The 24,664-nt window shown below is 44.1% G+C and overlaps 1 protein-coding gene across 4 annotated transcripts in view; it reads left to right on the forward strand.

The window, feature by feature from the left end:
* Positions 1-24,281, forward strand: part of cecr2 (CECR2 histone acetyl-lysine reader) — a 71,901-nt gene extending 47,620 nt beyond the window's left edge. For all 4 annotated transcript variants that reach the window (XM_080438807.1, XM_080438808.1, XM_080438809.1 and 1 more), the window contains 10 exons: positions 2,606-2,738; positions 4,001-4,038; positions 4,534-4,625; positions 6,312-6,438; positions 8,809-9,185; positions 9,628-9,768; positions 13,945-14,794; positions 16,215-18,177; positions 19,957-20,026; positions 20,573-24,281. In XM_080438807.1, coding sequence (XP_080294933.1) covers positions 2,606-2,738; positions 4,001-4,038; positions 4,534-4,625; positions 6,312-6,438; positions 8,809-9,185; positions 9,628-9,768; positions 13,945-14,794; positions 16,215-18,177; positions 19,957-20,008 — 3,773 coding nt within the window. In that variant the 3' untranslated portion in view covers positions 20,009-20,026; positions 20,573-24,281. The remainder of the gene's footprint in view (positions 1-2,605; positions 2,739-4,000; positions 4,039-4,533; positions 4,626-6,311; positions 6,439-8,808; positions 9,186-9,627; positions 9,769-13,944; positions 14,795-16,214; positions 18,178-19,956; positions 20,027-20,572) is intronic.
* Positions 24,282-24,664: the final 383 nt, after the last annotated feature.

Consider the following 24,664-nt stretch of genomic DNA (forward strand, 5'->3'; position numbering starts at 1 on the left):
ACATTTATTTTCTCGTTTCCTACATTCTGTTTTTAATTACGGTATTATTCTTTAAAACAAATCATAAATAAAAAAATCACACCCAGTGTGAAGTGGGCGGTGTGGTCATCACAGTGATGGAAGCTCACTTTAAAAAAAAATGTTTTTTTGAAGTGCGTAGTCCTATTTATAGGTTATGAATTTCATCATGTGTCTCGCTAGCCAATCACAGTGCTGAATAGAGTCAGCCAATAGAGTCAGCCAATCACAGTACAGCTAGGGGTGTACTAATGCTAGCGGTGTACTAATTATGAGCCAATCACAGTACAGCGAAGGGTGTACTAATGAGGTGTCCCAACCCCACTTATAGGGGCGGTGTAGCCGCCCAAAAATAAAAAAATAACTCGAAATTCCATACGTTAGGGGAGAAAAGAAAATAGCCGATTTGCTCACAACGCATTTGTAGATCAGCTATTTTCACTAGTTTTGGTTCCGGGAGGACATCAAATTTCTCTTTTGGGAAAAAAGTTTGGGAACCACGGCATTAATGGACGGACGGATGGATGGATGGACGGATGGATGGAGGGATGGATGAGTCTAAGTACAAATCAAGGCTTACATGGTTTGATATCTCAGGGGGTCGTCCACGCAACAAGCGTGGAAACGTGATCAGTCCTGCGTTCCTTCACAGCTGAAATCAAAGTGCGAAAAAAAACCCCAAAACACCCGTTGCATCTCCTTTCATCAGCCTTGGAGCCTGTCAGTGGCAGGTGATGGGCGGGGGAGGGGGGAGGTGGGACTGTAGCCTCCGCACCTCTTTCTCTCAAGGGCAGAACGGATTCTGAAGGGCAGCGACCCGCACCGCACAACTCTCTCCAACTCTCCCCTGCTTTGGTTTTTTTTCACCCGCCGGAGGATGAGAACAAAAAGGAAAAAGAAAAAACTCAGCAGCGGCATAGAAGCGCTCAGCAAGCTAGTGATTTATGTATCGCACACGAGGCCTGCGAGAGGGAATGTTCAGGGCCTTTAATCACAGTATCCACCCCCACCTCTCTCTTTTCTCCCCTCCCTCTGATGTCATCTGTCAGGTGCTAATGAACTGCTGATTGTGCTTCAGTGGAGGAGCCTCATTAATGTATTATAGATGAACAGCAGGACTCGGCCTGCTCTCTGGGTGGATTGCATATGTGGAATCTTCCCTGAAACATCTTTAATCTGCACAGCGGGAGGTTGGCAGCCCTCTCTGCCTTTCATGTTGAAAGACAAGGCAGCTAGCCTATATATCTATCTATCTCTCTCTCTCTCTATCTCTCTTTCTCTCTCACTCTCACTCTCATATATATATATACACACACACACTCTCTCTGTTCTGGTGCTTTTGATCAGCTGTCCCTGAGTAAACATAGTTGAATCGTTGTCTTTCCAGTGCTCTGAGACCATGCGGTTTACGTCGCTGAAGGCCTGGTATCTATTGACTCTAAAGGACAGATTATACTTACCGCATCTGCGTAGACGAGAGGGTTCACCGGGGTCCGCCGTGATGTACATTTTGTTGCCAGCTCATGTCCGTGGACATCCACGTGCTTCCCAGATTGTCTGACTGCTTTCACTAAAGTACACCGACATGCGCACCGCCCTTAGAAAAGCTAAATGGACGCTATGAGGGGAAGTTAAGTGAATACTAAATAGATCCATCGCTACCTGTTGTATTATATCATCTCTGTCGGGTGGAAACCTCCATATATACAAGAGTTACTTTTCAGGATTCAAATTCAAAAGTAGCAGATCTACAAGCTCAAAACGCGTCGCTTCATGCCGCGTTTCGAGTTTGTGGATCTGCTACTTTTGATGCTTGTGTGACGCTGTAGTATGATGATGTAGTATGATCAAGTAGGGCATTAATTTATGAAAAAACATTGGCAGGTTTAAATTGTATACAAGCAGAACAGAATAAAAATCAGAATAAAAAGTCAACTCCATTGTCCACAGAAATGGATATCATGTCCATAGTTCTACACAAGCACTGAGCCAGACGCTCCTCTACCAAAAGTTTAACTATTTTCTGATTGAGTAACCGGCGACAGACGCTGGACATCGAGAGCGCTGAAACACGATGTTCGGCCCTGGGAAGAGGCACCATATCGTTGCTGTCGGGCAGAAACCTCTTATATCAATATTTTTACTTTTTTTCCCGTAAATGAACGCCCTACTTGATCATACTATAGCGTCACACAAAAGCCTCAAAAGTAGCGGATCCACAAGCTTGAAACAAGAATCGACGTGTATTGAGCTTGTAGGCTTTATTTGAATCCTGAAAAGTAACAGTTTTCGACATAAGGTTTCCACCGAACAGAGACGACTTAATTAAATAATCGATTAATAATCTGACCCTATTTAGGGCATGAAAATAGCAGATCTACGAGCTCCACACATCGTCGCATCTGCTATTTTCACTATTATTGTGCGACAAAGTATAAAATGATGCTTACGTTTCCATCGATTCGTTTATCCATTGTTTGATTTAATCGAAAAAGTCATCAATAGAATAATGGCTGAGAAAATAATGGTTACAGCTGCGGCCCTAGTTTGTTCTGAACCTCCCTCTGTTTTCTCTTTTCTCCCTCAGAGCGAGCCAGGAGGAGGAAGCTCCGGGAGGAGAAGGCCTGGTTGCTCTCTCAAGGGAAAGACCTGCCTCCTGAACTGCTCAATCTGGAGCCCCACTCACCCATCCGCAGCAGAGCACGCAAGACCAAACATTTGTAAGAAAACGTTCCAAGTATCAGAATTAACGTTATTGTCGCATCATAGGTTTACAGGTGTAAATAAGTGGTAGGAATTTTGTTTTGTGCAAGTAGTTTTGTAGTTTTCAGGAAAGAGGAGGGGGGGAGCAGAGAGAGGAAACAAACATATAGGAAAGAAACGGGTCAAAGAAAAATCTTAAGATATCGTTGCTGTTTAGTGTTTTTTTTTGTAAATTAACGCCCTACGTGATCATACTACAGCGTCACACAAAAGCATCCAAAATAGCAGATCTACAAACTGAAAAGTAACTGTTTTGGACGTATGAGGTTTCCACCCGACAGAGATGATACGTACATTTATACATATACAGTAGCATAAAAAAAGGTCTGTACATGAGGTGCAGGTTAGAAAAGAGATGGCAGCAGGTGCAGTACATGAGGTACAGCACCAGTACGGTATAGATGTATAGGGCCGTATCTTGCCTTTCTCCTTATGCAGAAACTTTTTTGTCATTTTTTACTATTACGGCTAGTTGAACTATTTTATAATGTTTTTCAAGTTTAGGCATAAGTTGTAAGGCGGCACAATATGGGGCCCAATGTCTTATGTCTTACACAGACCACATGAGGTAAAAAAATAAAAAGGCATCGGTAGGTCCACATAGGAAGGTAGTCGGCATAAGATAAAATCCACATGGTAAATCCACTTAGGAATGTAGTCTGCATAGCGAACAAATCCACACGTAAGGAAAAGCAGTCCATCATAAAGAAGTACACACTCTTAACCATATGAACCGTAGCATTCCTATTCTAGGGCGAACATCCGACAAAGCAGATCTCCAATCTCATTATTCTGGGGGCAAACATGCGGTGAAAATAGCGCAATGTGTTGTGAGCTCGTAGATTATTATTATATTTATATTTATGACGAAGAGATTTGGTGTTAAGGGAAGTACCTAGGGGCCCTATCTTGCCTTACCCCTAATTTTTTACTATTTTGAAAAACATAAAAAATAGTTCAAATAGCCGATCTACAAGCTCACAACGTGTCGATCGGCTAGTTGAACTATTTAAAATGTTTTTCAAAGTAGTGAAATATGGCTAATAGGTTTAGGCATAAGGGGTAAGGCGGCATGCAAGATAGGGCCCCTTGTATAGAGACCCTGGTCAACTAAGTACAGGTATATAGGGTTTAATTTAATAACTTGTTGAGATTACTCTCTAATCTTTCCCCTAATTTTTTTTGGATGATGATGATTTGTGGCGTCTTCTATTTTCAGCTATGAAATCGATGACGACTACACTGCTTTGTACAAAGGTAGGGAGGCTCCACTCCTACATTTCACCCATTTTCAACCATATCTTCATACACAACTTTCCTCCAATGACATCATCGGTGTGGATTCTAAGATATTAGAAACCACAGTCATGCTCTTCCTGGAAAGTTAGCGTGCTGAAATAGAAGCTTTTGTACTTGTGCATCAACAGCAATATTTTAAAAAGTTTGAAAACTTTAAAAATGACCACTGATGATGTCACTGCTAGGCGCTAGGCTAGGCAGGTTTCTGAACTGTCCACAGCCCACCTCTGAGACACAGAGCTAGCAGACAGAAATGTTGCCATCTCATAATCAGCTTTAGTTGAGGACCGATTATATGAAGATATGGGTGAAGTGCATCTATAAGGCAGACATTCAACCAACATTTCCATGAAGTAGTTCAGTCCTAGCCTTTACTAGTGTGTGAACCTGTGTTGTTCATCACGGTCTGCATTGCTACCTGTGTTCCAAACCAAGTTCTCTTTCTCTTTCCAGTGCTAGAGGCCCTGAAAGGCCAAAAGGACGCCTGGCCCTTCTTGGAGCCTGTGGATGAGTCTTATGCCCCCAATTACCATGAGATCATTCAGGTAGCCATCTTCATGAAGATAATGAGATTATTTACTCTAGAGCTCAGCAGTGACCGCCCACTTTTAGAACGGCTCTGGAGCCGAAAGTGAATTCATTTACTCCATAGACGTTTTAGAAAATCTTTTATATAAAGAGTTTTAAGCCTGGAATCAAACCAACCAGCGATGAATCTTGACCATAAAACATTTGATTCCGTTCATAAAAAGCATTGGAAAATGCAAAAAGGCGAAGGTACAAGACTGTGTACATATTTGATGAAGGATCTACTCATCCCATAAATAAACCATTGCGCAAGCGTTTCCACTGCTTCCAATCAATCAATCAATCGATCGTTTAGCTTTGTTCTTCTTAACTCATTGAGTGCCAGAATTAATTAAGTCAGCCAGCCAGTGCCAGCGTTTTGTAGCATATTACTAAGCTTTCAAGAGCCACCGAATATTTCGTTCCAGGACAATCGACACACTGAGTGCCGCAAAAGACGGAGTAGTGTCTCCATCTCCATAGTGCTTCCATCTGAGAAAAAAAAGCGTGTCACCGCGACCCTCTGTTCTTTAGTTATTGGCTGTTGAATATAGCTTGTTCTTGCCAAGAAAGCAGAGACATTTTTATTTTTCTAATTCCTTTAACATTAGATCGGACGGGGCTGGGTTTCTTGTGATCACATTATTTCCGGATCTACTCTTCTCCAGAAGTCATAGAATCACTCATAGAAGGGCGAACAGCGTCATCTAGCGTAAACACTGAAAATACGGTTTTGACGTGTTACACGTCATTGGCACTCTGGGCTTTGGAAATAATTGACGTGTTACACGTCATTGGCACTGAATGAGTTTACTTGAACCGTTGTTATTATTATAGTGTTTATATTGTCAATAGTGTTGTAGAATATTGTAGTCGACTTTTGATGATTTTCGTCTCCAGGCTATGGGATCTAGTGACATTCGCGCGGGTGGTAGTATTTCCATGGTAACGTGAGCTCCTCATTTCAATGGGATCTCCACTTGTAGTTTTCTGACCGATGCTTTTTTCAGGCCAGTTTTGAAACAAGCCAGTGATTCACATCCTTTAACCATTTAAACCCCAGCATCCTTATTGTGGGGAAGGCAGAAAATGGCAAATAGACAAGCTCACAACGATTCACGCACATGACCTTTGTCTGTTCGAAAACCGAAAAGACACTAGTATAGAGCCCTGAGGGACTCCGCTCAACCATATGGGGTTTAAGTGGTTAATGGATGTTGTCAGGGCATTCCACATTATGGCGGCACATTAAGGTCACAACCAGCTCGTGGTTCGTCTACATTGGATTATTACGACGTTATAGCTGATAATACAATTCTCTACTTACCGGTATCTCACTGTTGAGCTCTATTTTTTGCATCTATTGCAGTGGTTTTCAAAGTGGGGTCCAAGGACCCTCAGGGTTCCTCGAGGGGGTTCCAATTACCAGGTCTGTGCCAAATGGACACTTTTTGGTTCCATTCGTACATTAGAGTTGTTATAATCAGAGTTATGGGGGTCCTTGAAATTTAAAGACACTTTCAGATCCACTGCTCTATTGCATTGTACTGTATGCAAGCAGCAACTCTTTTCACTGTTGTTTTGTTGTCCTTTAGTAAATCATTGTTCGGTACGACAGTGGTAGGTGGACATGTATTAATTCATCATTCCTTGACTCCATGCAGACCCCCATGGACCTGTCCACCATTGAGAAGAAGCTGAACGATGGGGGGTACGTCGCCAAGGAGGAGTTTGTCGCCGACGTGAAGCTCATATTTAAAAACTGCGTCCAGTACAACGGGGAAGACAGTGGTAAATAAATAACATGCGCACACACACACACACACACACACACACACACACACACACACACACACACAATCTCCAGAATCCCCTCACGTCTATCAACTTTAACCCTCTATACTTGGTGAACTCTACGTGGTCTGCTTTTTTTTCCCCTCCACACCAAATCTCTTCACCGTAAATAGCCCATCTACAGGCTCACGCGTGCGCAGGGCGACACGTCGAAGCAAACGTTTCCCTTCAGAATAGGGATGCTAGGGTTCAAGTGTTTCAGAGCTGCCAAGACAAAGATGCATATGGATTTAATGTATGACAGCCAAAGATCAAAATCAATTTCAGTGAAGTACATGTGGCTGTGAGACTGGAGTGTGCATGTGTTTTTTTTTGGGGGGGGGATGGGGGGGTGGGGGGTGCAGGGAAAGAAAGAGAAAGAGAAAGAGAGAGAGAGAGAGAGAGAGAGAGAGAGAGAGAGAGAGAGAGAGAGGGAGAGCGAGCAGAAGAAGAAAAAGAGGGCCGGACCCGGTGCTGTGATGGGGCCGGGGCCAGGGCCAGCGTTGACAGTGATTAATGGGGAGTGATTGAGCTGTGTGCTCCATTGCTCAGGGGGCTCCGGGGCCCGGCGGGCCCTGCAGTGCCAGGGAGACATTCCAGGCCCCTAAGCCCCCCTGTCTGGAGCCATCCATCCGACTGAATGCACTCCCCAGGGATGGATGGATGGAGGGGCGGGAGGGAGGGAGGGAGGGAGGGAGAAAGAGGGGTGGGGTTGACCACGGATCAGGGGGGAGGGGCTGAAGGAGTTGGACGAGCAAGGGGAGAGGTGGGGGTGGGGGGGGGTCAACCTGTGCCCTTTGACCTGGTCAGCTGTCCAGCCATTGGCCTGAGAACAGAGGGTTGAGTGTGTGTCTAAGGGTCCATGGAACGCAGATCGGTCTCTGTGGTGTGTATGTGTTTGAATGCGTGTGGTGTTTATTTGCACATGCAAGAATGCATTTGTGAGTGGTGTGTGATATTGTGGAAAGTGTGTGTGTGTGTTTCTAAACTCATGAACTTGTCCTTAAAGGACCGTTCTGAGAGTCTGCCATGTTTTGCCCATTGACTGCTTCTAGGGCAGGGCAACATATCGATATTGTGATTATGTGCCTAGATATCGTCTGGGATTGTGGATACCGTAATATTGTGATATGACTTAACAAGTTCTGTCTTTTCCTGGTATTAATCACTTAAAGGAGCAATTCATCCATATAATTGGTCTTACTTACTAATACCTATTATAAGACGGCACAATTTTTGTCTGCTCACTCTGCGTGTCATTGGTGGGCTGTGGCCAGTTCAGAAACTTGCCTACGAATTACATCATCGGTGGGGATTCCAAGGTAATAGAAACTACAGCCTTTCTCTTCCTGGAAAATTAGTATGCTGAAATAGAAGCCATTGTTCCTGAACTAATTAAAAAAATTAAATAAAGTTTAACATCTTGTTTGAAATGACCAAACCGGCCCCACCAATGATGTCACTGGTAGGTAGGTTTCCGAACGGTCCACACTCAGCCCTCCTCTGAGACACAGATTATACCATATTATATTGAGCATTAGTGAGGACCAATTATATGAAGATAGGTTGAAAATGGATGAAGTAGTCCTTTAAGCCCTATTCTATACTTATTTGGTAAGAACTATCTTTTCTTCTTTTTTTTTCACATCGCCCAGCCCTAACTGCTTCACATCGTGGTGACCATTTTCTAAATTATACCACAGTGGTTTCTGATACATCAGTGATTTCCATTCATTTTAGTACGATATGAAAATCACCTTTAATTTAAAACCCTGTTAAACTTCGTTGCTGTCGGGCATACACTTCATATTTCCAAAACCTTTACTTTTCAGGTAATGGAAAACATTACCTGTGTTCCAATGGATCCAGAGTAGTTATTTTTTTGTCACAAGCTCTTGTTAATACTTTTATTTTATAAAATCCACAGACACCACTTTCACTTAAAGAAATTGTTTTAATTAATAGCGAAAATAGCAGATCTACAAGCTCCCTTGTGAGTGCTATTTTCGCTACTTTTAGGCGACACTCTTGTATGACATTGCATTCATTTCCCAAAACATAAAAAGTTCAACTATGGAGATACAGTACTGTACAAGGTTTCTGCCAGGCAGCGACAACTTGCTTGAAATCGATAATCCAACACAGTGAACTTCATGGCTCCTTTGTTTTTAGTCAAAGTTACTTCGTCACTGCTTCTTAACTACAGTCAGAAACCTTACAAACCTACAAGCTCTCAACACGCTTTGACTCGTTGTGAGCTTGTAGATCGGCTATCATCACAGGCTGCCAGGTTTCATTTGGTTAAGATCTGAACGCATGTTTCCTCAGAATACACCGGCATGGCGGAGTCCCTGGAAAGGTGTTTCAGCCGCGCGCTGGTGAAACACTTCCCCTCGGAGGACGGGGACACCGACGAGGAGTTCCACGTCAGCGGCGAGGACAAGGAGCGCAAGGAGAAGAAGCGCCACCGCGGCAGCAAGCACTCTGGGCCAGACGGCTTGATCAAAGCCACGGAGCAGGCGCAGCGCAAACGCGGCTCCCAGGGCGGCAAAGGCAGCAACCCCACGGAGGAGAGCAGCAAGCCTGCCCTTCCGCCCCACCCCCCCCACTGGGCCAACGGACCCCCTCACCCCCACGGCCTTCCCCCGAACCAGCAACACCTCCACGGAGCAGACATGAGGGGCCTGTACCACCCCGGACAGCAGGTACTTCAAGCAGATCCTCTACTGCTGCTCTTTCATAATTATTAATTTGTAACCACTGTCTCCTACATGGGGAAACTAAATACAAATGATTTATTTTCCTGTAATTGTTACGTTTCCCTCTGCGGAATAAGGATCGAATTACTGTCAAGTATTATATAATGCAAGGAATTTTCATCGCGATCTGCTGCTGTGACGGGTCCGACCCACCAAAAGGACGATTTAACGATTAATGCAAAACTAATGGAGTACTGAGCGAGCATACACTGGTGCCAGGATTGTGCATGGAACGATATTGCGTAAAAGCAATGGGTTGCATAATTAATACTGAAGAAATGTACAGCATTAAAGGGCGATACGTGAAATGACTTAACAGACCATTGACATCCTTTCAAACTTCTGTTCTGTGATCCGTAATACTGAGGTCTTTCCATTCTCGTACCAGCTCTCTCGACCTCCTGGTCCACCCATGTATGCCCAGAGGATGGCCATGGACCCCCGCTTTGCCTACCCTGGTCAGCGGCCTCACATACCCAGACATGGAGATCCCAACATGCAGCACATGCCTCACAACTTCAACATGCAGGTAGGAAAGCACATCTTGGCAGATATTGTCTTGGATATTACTTCACGTTCTGTTAATTGTGTGCAAAATGTCACATTTTGCTATACGAGTCTTACACTAATTGGTATATTTTACTAAGGAAGATAAGAATGGCCACGGTTACTGGTTTTTGGTCCCGTTATCTTGAGATCAAAAGTTATGAAGTTGTTTAGACCAAAGATTGTTTTCTTGAGGCAGCAAGAAAACTAGTTTAAAGTTATGTGAAACACGTGTTTGATACACTAAAATGGAACTGACAATTTCACAAGGACGTGAGATTTCCCTTTTTCCCCTCTTTGATAAAAGTTTTACTCAGGCAGAAATTGTGTTGTCAAACTAGCCTCTTTCTATTAACACATTGGGTGCCAAAACCGTATATATACGGTTTTGCGCATACTAACGTTGAGTGCCAAAACCGTATATATACGGTTTTTGAAAAAAAAAAAAAAAAAAATACTTTTTTTTTTTTTTTTTTTTTTTTTTTTCCTTCACAGCAACAGGAAATATCACTCCTACAAGATTTAGACTCCAATCCACCTCCTGGTTAACTTATGACTTCAAAAACCTGTATCTCGGCTCCTGTGCACTTTTTTTTTTTACAATGTTAATTTAACTATTTTCAACTGGCTGCAACTATGGAATGGATTTCCGAATGTTTTAAATTTTTTCCCCCCGATTGTACGAGACCTGTATGTGTGTAATGAGGGGATCACCGTGAGGACGGTGATCACTGAAAATATTTTGTGACTACTTGAAAAAGGTTCAAAATGTTTAAAAAGTCCTGGCACTCAAAGTATAATATTTTAATAAACCTCTGGCACCCAATGTGTTAAGAAGTCCAGGCTACATATGCCTGTGATCTGCTGCTGCAGTACATACAGTAGCAAGACTATTGCTGAGGCATGCATTATTCTCATAAAGAATTTTAGGCATTTAACAGAAGCTCTTATCCAGAGTGACGTGCAAGATCAGTGTAAATTACATGAACCATATAGTCAACAACAACAACAACTGGGGAAATGGTCAGGCAAGTAGAGTACAAAGTAGCTAGGATACCAAGAAAACATCAAACCTAGCATCTGTCTAAACAACATGCTATCTGAATAACATTCTTAGCATTTGTGGTCAAGCAAACAAGTATATGTCTATCTAAATGACATAAAGTGAACAAATAACCAACATACATCAGCATTAACCTCGCGTCACCAGACTTTCCACCTCGGGGGGAAAGCCTGGTATGTGTTCTAAAACTAGCTGTGTGATCCGGTTTAGAAAAAAGGAAAAAATAAGTGGTTCCGGTGGTTGGTTCTGGTTGGCGTTGCTTTGTTTTTGTTCCCCACATAATGCTAAGGGACCAGTCGAAATTTACATAAGGGGGGGCATGGAGGAAATGTATGTGCCCTGATCTAAAATGCCATGACCCTCCCTTTGACAAAAAAAAATCCCCAAGTGATTACAAAAAAAAGAGTAACCCTCCCCGCCTAGAAGTGTCACGATATATTGTGTCACGATATAGCCTATCGTGGTATTAAAATGTGATGATAGGTATTGTCATGATGTCATACTGTATCGTAATATTTGTTTTATTGTTTTTTTAATACAAAAAAAACACTTTCTTTTTTTTTGCCGGTGAAAGTTAGGAGTTTTTACTGTATGATATGAAATGTAAAGCTTATCATAATCATAGTAATTATTAATCATGTCCTCCATCATATTAAAGGTATTTTGGAGAGAAATGAAACAGACTCCAGTGAGTCACTTTCAGTTTAAAGCACTGCAGAGGGGAGGTGTGTGTCAGCTGATGCTCGTTGACGCTCGTTAATGTGACATGCATCTGCACTCTCAAATAGGCCTACATCTAATCTAAGATTGTATTATACTGTATCTGGTATTATAGATTTTTTTTAGCTGTTGGAAATAACTAGGCTGCACTTGGTTGGTAAAGTCCAGATGACAAAAATATGAGGTTTGTGGAATTTATAGTTATTCAGTCTTATATTATATTTGTTATATTAGTGTCTATCTGTCCTCTGAAACAATGGGTTTATAGTTAGTGAGAACTTCACTTCTCCATTAAGCTTGCACAAATGTATTTATTTGTGTGTACAAAGCACTTTGTAATTGTTTCTAACTTGCTTTATAACGTTATTTATAAGATGATGGCCAATGTTGATGATACATGAGAAAAGAACATTAATAATATATCATATCGATATCATGCCCAACATCATGTATCGTATTGTGAAATTCTTGACACCCCTAACCCTCCCCATCAAATACAACATGACATTTAAAACTGATATGTCCAATGTTTTGCTTTCCACATTGATTAGAACATTGCTGTAGTGTAGTCAGTCTTGCTAAATGCACAGTGTATCTGTAGTAGTGGTAGCATAATGGATAGTGTTCTCATCTTACATGTGGGAAACCCATTGAATCCTGGTCAGATTGAAGAAAGTTGAATATTTGGTAACCAGTAGTTTAAAACTTTTGTCACTCTGCCCTTTTAATGATCAACTACAGTGACTACAACTACACTGTTGCCTACATAAAACAAATTAGGCTATCAATTATGGCCTGATGCTTCTGGTTTTACTTGTGGAGCTAGGCATCTATACATGTCCATATAGATCCACATTAATCACATGCACAGAATTACTTCAAATGATTATGTATATCCAGTTATAGTAGGCCTATTTATAATGCATCTCTCCAATAACGCCTGTTGAAGTTTTGCTTAATTGTTCAACCACCATCGTTAAGACGCTGAATAGATTTGACTGGGTCGTTCACACTCGCTGTGCGTTGATGGCTTGTTAACGACCGTCATTGATTCTAAATAGACAAGGTGTTACTTGATTTGAATTCTTTGTATCCTTTGAAATGGAGAGGGGTCATTGACCACTGTTCTGCTGTACTAAAAAGGTATATAAAAAACGGACTATTTTATCAATTCAAAATTGCATGACCCTCCCTTGGATTCAAAGTAAAATTAGCTGACCCTCCCTTGGACCAAAATTAGAAAGGCATGACCCTCCCCTATTTTCCTCCATGCCCCCCCTTATGTAAATTTCGACTGGTCCCTAATCAATTTGTTTAGTCTCGCTAGTTACGCTACGAGTTAGAATAGAAGATGGACATACCAAACGATTATTATACCAAAAGAAACTAAATTATTTTTATTATTTAAACTATTATTACCAAACTAAACAAGTTTTAAACTAGGGCAATCATTTTTGAAGTACACAGCACTAGTGGTTCCGGTTGTTGGTTCCGGCCACCGGATGACGTAATGATGACGTAAGGTTATTTCCGCTCCGAGCGGATCAGAAACCCGAAAATGGTATTCATCCCAGGCTACATCAGCACAGTATTCTTTTATCTACAGTGATGTCACGCCCTAGTACGGGCGAATAGGGGAAGGGAATCGACCTCGTGTCTATGTTGTAGATGCAAACAAAGGTGCTCCTTGTATGGATTTAGCTCCTTTTTGAGGCTTGGGAGCTTGAAAACTGAATATTTGGGTGTTAGTCTTCATTCTCCAAAATGTATAAAACATATTTATTATTTATGAGAATGCCAAATTAAACATAAGTAATATAACATACTTTTTTTTGTTTCGTTTCTTTTTCTTCACATTATTTGGATAGCCAGCATTTTACATGATCTGTTGCCCTGCCTTTAAAGATGTTAAAACAAAAGTATCATTACTAGAGTCTTTGTTCTGGAGTCTCCCTGTCTCTCCAGCTTTTTAGTAAACAGAAAATACATTCTCAGGTGGGTCAGTTTTATTTGTTTCATCATTTCCAGTTTTCACTTGTATCCTGTATGGGTTCTTTCTCCTAATTGAATCAAATAGGTATTCCAACCTGAAAATGTATGTTCTGTTTACTAAAGAGTTGAAGATACGGGAAGACCCCTGTTACTGAACAAACACTATAGCAAGGATGATCATCAGATTATAGAGCTATTTAACACTTATCTTAACAAAACGAAATATTGTTTACACCACCGTTAACTGAACGACTAAGTTACTGCTAGTAGTCATGCAAACTACACTCTTGCAGAGATAAGGTTATTTACACAGCAAAACCCTGCTTTACGTTTGATCAAAGACATTACAGTTATAATGATCAAATCTTTTTGTTTTTATTCCAGCATCACATAGGTGATGGACACCATATTGGCCCTCGATACCCGATGGGACCAGACCCTCGTCTTCTCCACCCCCAACGACATCATCAGCATCCCTACATGGGTCCCACCCACGGCCCCTCACTGGGCCCGCGTCCTGTAGCCCTCCAGCCCGGACCCCCTCCTGAGGCCAGCATGTACCCCACCCGCCAGCGTCCAGAAGGCCACACCATGCACCCCATGGGCAACCGCTTCCCAGGCCCCGACGGCGGACCACCCCAGCACAGCTACCCTGGCTTTGGACCTCCTAGCATGGGTGTCCCCAACATGTGGCCTGGCATGAGCCACCAGAGCCAAGACAGACTCACTGGACCTCATGGCATGCATGACCCCAACATGGTGAACCAGCACCACTATAATCACGGCGGGGTCCCGCCCCCAGTGGGTCATAAACCGTGGCCCGAACCGGCTACCGGCTATCCCCACCCTGCCCCCAACGCCGCCCAGTACCGAATGCCCACGGCGGGCAGATCTCCGGGGCCGATGGCCTCCTCGCGTCCTCCGGGGCCCCATCCGGAGTCCTCCGGCAGGTCGCACCTGGCCTCCATGCTGGAGAGCCCGGAGATGCTGGCCCTGCAGCAGCTGTCGGCGTCCTCCGGACCCCCTGCCAGCGCCCCTCCTCGTCAGCACATGGGCAACTTTCATCCGCCAGCAGCAGCGCCGGGGCCCGGGCCCCCGTCAGGAATTGGCAGCGCCCCAGCTCACCCCTCTCTGCATCTCCCCCCTCCCCCCGACGTTCAGCTGCTGCGTCCCGCCAGAGACAATGGAGCAGACAGCCAGGCTTCCCAGCAGCACACAGACACACAGGCCAAAGGTAGTAGCCCTGCCCAGAGCTGCTCTCCCATCTCTCCAACAGGCATTCTGTACAGCTTACCAAGCATCCAAAACACAATCTAATTAATTAATTAAACTTGTATTATTATTATTAACCTTATTATTATTATTATTATTATTAACCTTCTTTTAAACTTTTAAACAGTGTCCAAATTTTGGGCATTTCATTGTAGGCAAATTGTATTATTTCTTTCTTAATTTAAATGTTCTTAAAATCTGAAAAAGATTACCTTTTTTTGTTGTTGAAACGAGCAAGAAAATAGCAGATCACAAGGCGATGTGGCGCCTTCTGAGCTTGTAGTTTGGCTTGTAATTTATAAGTTTTACAAATATAAAATGGGAGCATAAGTGGTTAATTAATCACATTAATTATTTACCTCATTTACCACCACATACAATTCCCTTGCAGAGTGTGGCGAGTGCGTTGAGTGTGTTATTTTGTTAATCGGCGAAGCCCCTACTCGCTCTCTGGCCCCTCCTCCTCCCTACCCTCTGCTTCTCGCAATTTGACTTTAATTATTTTTCACAGTAAGTGGCAAATTGAATATTCATTAGTTTGAAGTGTCTCGCTTGTCTCTTTGAGGATGGCCTGTCATCAGTGTAGCTGCTCTCCTTCAAGTCCTGCTTGTGATGTACTCTGATCTCTCGTCTACGATAATGAGTATCAGCTGTTTGACGGTCATCCTTTTGTTGGGAGTTATTTTAGAGTTGATTGTCATTCATTCTGACCTCAGTGTAGACACATTCCACGACTGGGCCTCAAAAACGGGGCCTTCAACCCTTTCTCGTAAAGGTCCTTAAATTAATAAAGTGATTAATTTGCCCCCAATATATATATGTGCTGTACATCCATGCGGAACAGAAATATTATGAGGCGATAGTGATGCAATTTTCATTTCATTCATTTACAACTGTACTTTGACCACCTTTTCCATCTACACCAAATCTCTTAGCCAAAAATACAAGCTTGTAGGTCTGCTATTTTTGGTTGGTTAAGACTTGTGCAGAGGCGGTCGTAAAAAAGGTTTTTGCATTTTCTTCTTTAAGATTGCTGTATGTATTGTAAGAAATTTGGGGCATTAGAAATATGAAACTTGGAATGTATACAGTATTTTACACCAGATGGTGCCGGTGAACCATAGGGCTTGAAAATCTGTGTATTAGGTGAACAGGGGGGCTGGGTGGGGGGGGGGCATTAAGAATTTTCAGCTTGTGAAACATGGGCTTCGGTGTCCCAGCATGCATCTGCCTCAACATAGTAAGAGCCTGCCCCCCAAAATCCACTACACGGCGTAGCGACTCAGACTCTTTTAATCATTCTAATTGTGGCCAGTAAATGTTTATTTGTTTAATACTAACAAGTAACTTTTCAACAACTTCAACTTTTGTGTGTTTAACAGATTCGATGCCAGAGCCCAAAATGGCCGCCAAAAACAATGACCACGCAGCGTCACAAGTAACCTCCATTCCATCCAACCACGAGCGCCCGTCTGTCCCCAGCCCCGCAGAGCCCCCTGGTGGTCCCGCAGGTGGAATGCAGAGCCCCCCGATTCCCAACTGGGGCAGATCGCAGGAGCCGCCGTCCGGACTCCACCGACTCCCACAAGGCCCGGTGGAGATGGAGAGCCGGGGTCGACCCCCTCCTCTCAACCGCGACCCTGCTGGACCCTCCACGCCCAAGGCCCCTCAACAGCCACAGAACAGCCCACACCAAAACGTTCAGAGCCCCCCACCACAGCACGTCACAATGCCTCAGCAAATGCCTCAAAACTCTCATCAGCAGGGTGTCCACGCTGAGCACCAACAGAAGCTCCCCAAAGGACCACAGCAGCACCATCAAATGGGTGGGGACACCCCCCCACCGCAGCACCCTCAGAACCCCTCCCAGCAACAGACGTCCCCCAATCCTCCTGCTCCTCCTCATCACTTCCCTCACAACCCCCTGCAGTACGGCCCATCACAGGGCACCCCACAAGGAGCCCAGCCCGGTCCCTCCCAGCCAGCACCTCTCACCTCCCTGCCCCCAAGTCACCCTACTCCCCAGCTTCCCCCTCAACCGAGCCCCGCAGACCGAGGAGATCAAAGACCCAGTGAGCCCACCAGCAGGCTGGACTCGCTGGGAGCCGCCGGTCCTTTCCCACCGGGTGCCATGAAGACGGGGCCTCCCGGTGCCATCTATAAGCAGCAAGCGTTCAGCCCCAAGAGCCATCAGACACAGCTGGGGGGTAGCAGCCAAAGCAGGCAGGTTGCCAGGCCGCCGCCGCCATCGGGCCAAAACCCCGCCATGCCCCCGCACTCCCATGGCCAGGAGAACGGAGCCGCGAGTCAGTACGGGATGAGGAGCCCGCCGCATCCACACTATAGCCAACAGAACATGGGCCGGCCCATGCTTCCATCCAGTCACCACCCTTATCCCATCCAGGGCATGAACCCTCAACATAACCCCGCCCACTTCCCTGCCTATCACCAGCAGGGTGGCGCTGCCTACCCCTTCCACATGGTGGGCCAGCAGCATCCCCAAGCCCACCCTAACATGTACCCTCCACAGTTCCAGCAGCAGCACTACTACCCCCCCCATCCCCATCCCCAAGCCCAGGCACACCCGCAGGCCAGTGGCCGAGGCGGGTACCCCTCAGAGGACTGGCACAGGTCTCAGTTCCAGCCTCGCCACCCCATGCCTCCCATGGCCTACCTGCCCGCAGCCAGTGCCAATGTGAACGGCCGGCCGAGGGAGAGCGACGTGTCGCCGCTGGGCTCTGAGGGCTCCAGTGGTGCCGGTCTGGTGTCTCCTGGCCCCGTGTCGGAGGCGGGGCCTCAGCCTGGAGGCCCGGGAGAGAGGGGTTCGGAAGGCAGAGAGCAGGGCGGTGGAAACGGCAGCGGTGGCAGCCCAGAAAAGCAGGCCAGGATAGAGGAGAGCTCAGATCGACCTGAAAGCCCCAAAGAGATCCTGGACCTGGACAGCCATAACGCGGCAGCCCGGCGCCGCAGCAACCAGCCACCTCAACAGCAGCACCCGAATGCCTCCACCGCACACATGGCGTCCGGCTTCATGTACGACCCACGGGCCGTGCACCCTGGCATGCAGCAGGGTGGCGTCCCTCCGCCCCATATGATGTCTCGGGGTGGGGGTGACGGACGGGGAGCCCCCTACCCAGGCCAGCCTTACCCCAGTCCAGGACACTATGCCGCCCAGAGACCCCACCCACACCTGATGGAGGCCTTGCAGAGGCCCCAGCAGCTGCCTTACTCGCCAGGCCAGTCTCGCATGGCCATGTACCGACACCCCCAGACCACCGGGGGGCACTTCCAGGGCATGATGATCCAGCAGAGGGGCCTGGTCCCTGAACACTTCTTGCACCCAGGGTAAACATGCTCATCACTCTGCATTGTTTTCATTTATTTATTGTTATACTCTGTAGAGCACATCCGATGCCAGATTTTTGGGTCCAAACCCAATTGTAGAGAGTTCTAGACCACCAATAGGCCCTGTGCTTAACTGTAGTCCCAGGTCTCCAGAAGGTGGCATACTCGTTTCGGTTAATTTTACCATTGCTTCTTTTTATTGGCTCGGAAGCAGATTTGAACCAGAAACGCATATGAAGGTGTGACACGTCTGAATGGAAAACAGAACCAGAGACAAACTGGCTTTTTGTAAATACGAAATTAATCAATATTGAGCAACTGCATGGCCTATTTCTCACCTACAATGTTATCAGAAATAGTTTTTGTTGGATTCTAAAGGACATCGTTAACTTTAGCGTTTTAGCACTCTCCTGTGCAGAAGGTTGGATGTCGCTGTGATGACCAGCTACATACAGGGGCTCTTGCGTATGTGCAGTGGAAAACAAAGTAAAGCGAGTAGAGTTGAGCTGGTATGAAACGCGGTGGAAAATGATCATAAGTCACTGGTTGGAGGAACCATTAGGGCACGGTGACACATATGTTTCAGAAGCGCCCACCTCCCGTTCACGGCCATTCTTTTTTCCAACAATCTGTTTATTTAAGTTTTCAAGTTTACAAGAAAGACGGTGGTGAAAGTGATCAAAACAGTAATGGAGCCGCAAAGCTGGCAAGTGTTAAATAAGACTTTCACCAAGACTAAACAAGAACTAGACACTGTAAACACCACTTTGAAATAAAGTCTACAAGAAATTGACAAGACAAAAAATAAAGGAAACGACCTGAAAAAATACAGACAAAAACTAAAATGAAAACGTTAAAAAATCATCACTGGCAAGTTATAAGATTACTGGTCGATCAGCCTTCTGACATGTCACTGTTCATTATCCTACAAATGAATTGACAATCACTCAGGGAGGTTGAGCTCATGTAAATATATATTTTTTTAAGTGTCCACATCTTACAGAATTCCCTCAGGGTTCACATCTATGGTTGCTCCGCGATTATTTCAGCACGTCTGAAGTGTGGAGCTGAACATTGGTGAACTTTGATCAGGCATCTTTTAGTGATCCAACCACTCCAACATAAGTCATACGAAATACACACCAGAGAACCGGCCGGTCCACAACCTACAAGACAACATGGGAAATTGACATCTTATGCCTCGGGACCCGTTCACAACCCGGTCACAACGCTTCTGACACAGCAACCCGATCGCCAGAGGAAACGTTCTCTTTGAACGTTTTTCAAATTCCGTGAATAGACAACTGGAAAACCCGAAAATCCGTGCATAGCCGCCTCGCATCTCTCCCATTGTGACTAAACCATTTCGGAGGCGCGCAGTCTCAAGGGAATTGTCGCCACGTAAGGGGCCACCGAGCGAGCTAAAGCGAGCGAGTTGCCGTCCCGAACGTTGCGACATTCCCTTGTGCCTACTCAGCGCCGTTTGAGTTATGTACTGATAGGCACAGAATCGTAAATTTTGTTGTGGGGACTGCTCTGCTTCCGGGTTTTTCCGGGTTGCGACTGGTTACGCCCACCGTGGGACTCGCCGTACATATGCACAGAATTTCTGGGTTTCTAGGCGACTATGCACGGAATGACGTGCACTGGATCCGTGCAATGTATACTAATTCTCTGGCGATCAGGCTGGACACAGATATGTGACTGTAGCCTTTTGCTATGATTGCTGCATTGGGAAGCAGTGGTTGACATTGGTGTACCTGTGTGATTCTCCCCCAGGCAGCAGATGATGGCAGCTCCCAGTGGTCCTAGCAGCAAACAGGGAGTGTGACCAACCCATGTGAGCAAAGTAAGTCAACCACTAAACAACATCATCAAGGGCTCATTTGAGAAGAGAACTGGTGAGGTGGAATTGGTCTTTTTGGAACAGTGTATTCCTGTTTTATTTATCTATCTATAAATGTAGGTTAGATGTCAGATGAAACAAGTTATGCCTTGGCCACAGAGAATACTCTTTTATGAGGACGGTGTGTATTTTCAGTACAAAAGATACATCTGTTCTTCTGTCACATGACATTATCTCCCAAAGCCCCACATTCCACAGCGCCCCCTTGAGGCACCTAAGTACAGTACCATTACAGTTGTATTAAAGTGTACTCTGGTATGGAAGAATCATGGCCAATGTGAATGCTGGCCAGCGGGGAGAGGGCAATCGTACTCGGGAACGATTCGAATGAATCAGAGCCAGTGAGAATCCGCCATCAGACATGTAGAGTGTTGTCAAACTTGATCATCAAGTTGTCAGTGAGCCAGTAGATCTCTGGTTGGAGGATTGATCATTTTCTTTTGTGAACATAACCCTGAATCAAATTGTTGTTGTTTGTTATGCTTTCAGGCTAAGGAGCAGCTAGATACATCTGGACAAAGAAGAGCAGTGTTGATCTTTAGCAGCCTCTAAACAGGACTGTGCTCTTGAGCGTTGATCTGCACGGTGACCTGGGAGAAAATGGAGCCCCTCTATTTATCTGTTTGGGTCTTTCATGACACACCAGGAAGCAGCACTTCCAACTGGAAAGAACAGTGACTGGGCTAAAAGAAAGCCTCTGCTGTTTCTGACTTGCTTGACAGAGACAATGGAGGCGGAGGCGATATTTATTCTGCAGTGTCTGTAGGATGTAGTCTTATCCCGTTCCATGTTAACCTCTTGTTGATTTGCTCACACTAAATAAACTGTCCTTTATTTCTGTACCACTGGAGTTGTTTCACCTCAGACCAGGCAGCTGGTCCTAAGGGCCCCTGGTCCTAGGGGCCAGACTCAACAAGAACACTGGACAGCCTTCTGCTACCAGCGGTCACAATCTGAATAAACAGGTTCAAATGTTCTAGTCACTGAACATGGCGTTGACTGCAGTCCTTAACGGAGCTGAAACTAGTTCTCACTGTCAATCTACTGAAGGGACTACGGAGAATGAGGATTTTTTTTTTTTACTCAGGTGCAAAAAAACAAAAGGAGGTACTAAGAGACTCCCCCTGACCCCATCAACTCACAGGCCCTTGCTGTTGCCTTGGAATTGTTGTTGAATGTATGTGTGAATGTGTAGATAATGAGACCAGAACATTTGATAAGTGTGCAAGGACAAGACATCACCTGTCTGAAGAACAAAAACAAATGTCCTCATCAAAAGGCCCAGATACTATTTCTATCCTGTCTAAAACACAAACTCCTGCTTTAGTTCCAGGGTGAACTTTTTTATGCATTGTTCAAAGCTGCCTTCACTGTTTTAAGAATGTCTTTGACTAGCAAAGACACCGGCAGAGACGGCCTAATTGTGTCCGACTCTGCTATGCACAAGGAATATTATTAGTCCGTACCTACTGGAATTTAGTGGCCTTCGTCTTAAGTTGGTTCTTGTTACCATGTATATATGCATATAGAAATATTAAATACAGGTCTTCACTGTAATCGAGAGATCCTTGATCCCAAATTCGGAGGGAGTTATCTTTACTGCCACGTCTCATTGACGTGTACACACAATGAATAATAATTAACTACAAATACCTATTTGTATACAACAGTCCGTCCCGCCACGTTAACGTTAACGTCAGTGGTTGACAATTAATCCCGCTGCTTATTTTTAAATCATTTAAATTACATCTTTTGTTTTGAATATCTCATTTTTGCATTCCTCGTTTATAAGGTTGTTCTACTGTAGTTTGTTAGGAAATATATTCTTTGAGAATATCATTCACAACCACCCCTTTGGACCATATTCACACGATGGCCATTTTGCTCTTACGCTCACGCTCTCAAGTTTTTCACACCTCCCCGAGTGTGACATGGGAGCAAAATGGTCGTTGTGTGAATACGATCAGTGGTTGTTTTGAGTGCTTCCTCATCCCACTATTCAATATACTAAACATATCCTCAGGGTGTACAGTTTCTATATACGGGTATTAGATGAATTATTTGAAGGAGTGACACAACGAAAATAGGACTGGAGTCGAGGCATATGAATTCACCTCAAGTTTATGTGAAGAAAATGTTAACATTTTAAGATGCATGTCCTCTGACAATGTTTTGCCGAACTCAGACTGCCAACCAACCCTTTTACCACAGCGTTTTCTAGCTGTAAACGAGCAAAGGCTTGTCTCTGTGATTTGTGAATGCTTTTCCTTTTTTCGGCAAAGTTATTTCAATAGGGAATGGATGTCATTGTGTTAATCTTCATTCCTGTTTCGTTTATATTGTGGGGCTTTGTCCTGGACATGTAATTTTGGCTTTTGTTGTTGAACTGATGTATCTTCTCTAAACTGTATGGATATTGGACGTTCTTCTCCAACGTATATCAATGTTGCACCTATGAGCCCCACAGTCAAGTGTTGGCAGCAAACAAATCTACCTCATTTAGCCAGTCATTGGCAACCACTAAGTCCTGCCGTTTTCCTCTCTGGCTCCGCCTGGCGCCTGTGTCCCATAATTTGACATTTTAGCGCCAGCTGATCCTCTCCAACTTTAGGATACATTTAGAATTCATAATTGAATGGCTTTTTAATCAATCTTTAAAGAAATAAAATGAAAGTCAGTTTGCAGAACGATGCACTAACTCAGTGGTTCTCAACCTCTTCTGGGTCAGGGCCCACTTGAAAATCTCAAAAGCTTTCATGGCCCACCCATCTGACCACTCAAGTGGTCAAATTGGCTGTGTGCATTTACAGAGCATTTTAATGATCAATGAATCAATTATGTTCCGGCTTGGATCAATGGAACTAACATGGTATACTTTAAGTTCCTATTTATCGGTATCACAAAGAATATTGGTCAAGTTTTTAAAGAAAAACATACCATTACATTTGTTAAACATATCTATATTTTTATATATTAATGCTATATCATGAATAAAATCATTTTTTTGCCAATGTTTGGGGGCCCACTTGAAATATCCTCACGGCCTGCCAGTGTGCCCCGGCCCACAGGTTGAGAACCACTGCACTAACTAACCTCAAATGAATGTGCTTTCATGTGATGCTCTGACTGTTCCTCATTGAGTGTATGTTTTTTTTTAAAGCAACAAGACCTTAGAAGTGGAGCCAGTTTGTTTTGGTGGCGACTGTTTAAGGTTATTGTGAATGTCTTCATCATGGGAGGATGGAGAATGGACATATTATTGTGTCGGATGTCATCAGAAAGGGACTCGTGTTTCATGTTTGTTTTTTGTTTTGTTTGTCTCTTCAGCTGTACAGATTGCATTCCTTCCAGCCCTCTGAGTTTGTTGAAACTAGACAAGCTGTAGGCAGTATTCCTGTGGTTGTACAGTTATAGGGTGTGTATATTAGGCAGCATAGAAATTGTCAATAATATAATGCCCTCCGTAATAGATACCTACGGCATTATAAGGGAACATTTAAACGAGGGACAGTGGAATAGGAACGTTCTAGATGCTGTGAGACAATGTTATAGATGTGTCACAATGCTTATACCAGGACATGTGTTTTTTCCCCCCTCCCCCTTCTTTTTTCCCTCTGAAATCTGGATTTTCTTTTTCATTTAGCGGGCCTGATAGAGATGGCCCTCATGGAGGTAGTGTGATAACTTCCGCTGTCCAGTGTATGAAGGATGGCATTGTTTTTAGCGGTCTGTGAGCTTGTGATACTGTTTGGAGGTTTACAGACAGTTTATTTCTGGGTGTGAAGGCTCCACACCAGACCGGAGGATCTGAAAGTCAGTAGCATCTTTCACTTCACTCTCACTCCCACTCTGCTGTCATCATCTCTGCACTATAGTGAAACCATCTAGATGTGATTAAATGTGAATCATATTTATTTGCTCTTATGAATTTTTGTACATTTCTTTGGACTTGTTTTTTTTTGTAATATTAATGTGATGTCTGTTTCTCTGTTTTATTTTTTTTATTTTTGTTAAAAGCAGTTGACTTTTACCTCAGTAGCATGGCAACATTGCAGCATTGGAAAAAGACCCTGTATGTTTCATTTTTATGTGACGTTTACAAGTTCTTATCTGACTGACATAGATTATTTTGGAAATGGACCGAAGTATTTTCTATACTGTACATTTCTTAGAAATAAATAACTTTTCCTGAACACGAGTTTGTGGCGGGAAGCAGTTTTTTGTTTTCACTGAAGACATTTGCAAAGAAGGGAAGTGTCCTAGTTTAAAAAATAAGTCATGTGCAATAAGGTTACTGGTTCATCTGGTTGTACAAAAGGATACAGGATAGGTGGGCACTAGGGACATCTGGGCACCTCAATGTAAAATTGGCTATTTTGTCCAAAATGTTAAAAAAAAAATCATATTAGAAAAATGGTCTTAAGTAATGTAAAGTATACATGATGTGAACATTAACAGACTTAATTGTATCCTTCAACTTCTAGTTTATGCCCCAGAATGACTGGATACACAAGTTTTGTAGCAATTGTAGGAATATTAGACCTTAATTGTCTTGTGTTTAAGCATGTTCTAATCATCTAT

This window comes from Gymnoscopelus braueri (assembly GCF_963280865.1).
Source record: "Gymnoscopelus braueri genome assembly, chromosome: 9".
Lineage (NCBI taxonomy): Eukaryota > Metazoa > Chordata > Actinopteri > Myctophiformes > Myctophidae > Gymnoscopelus > Gymnoscopelus braueri.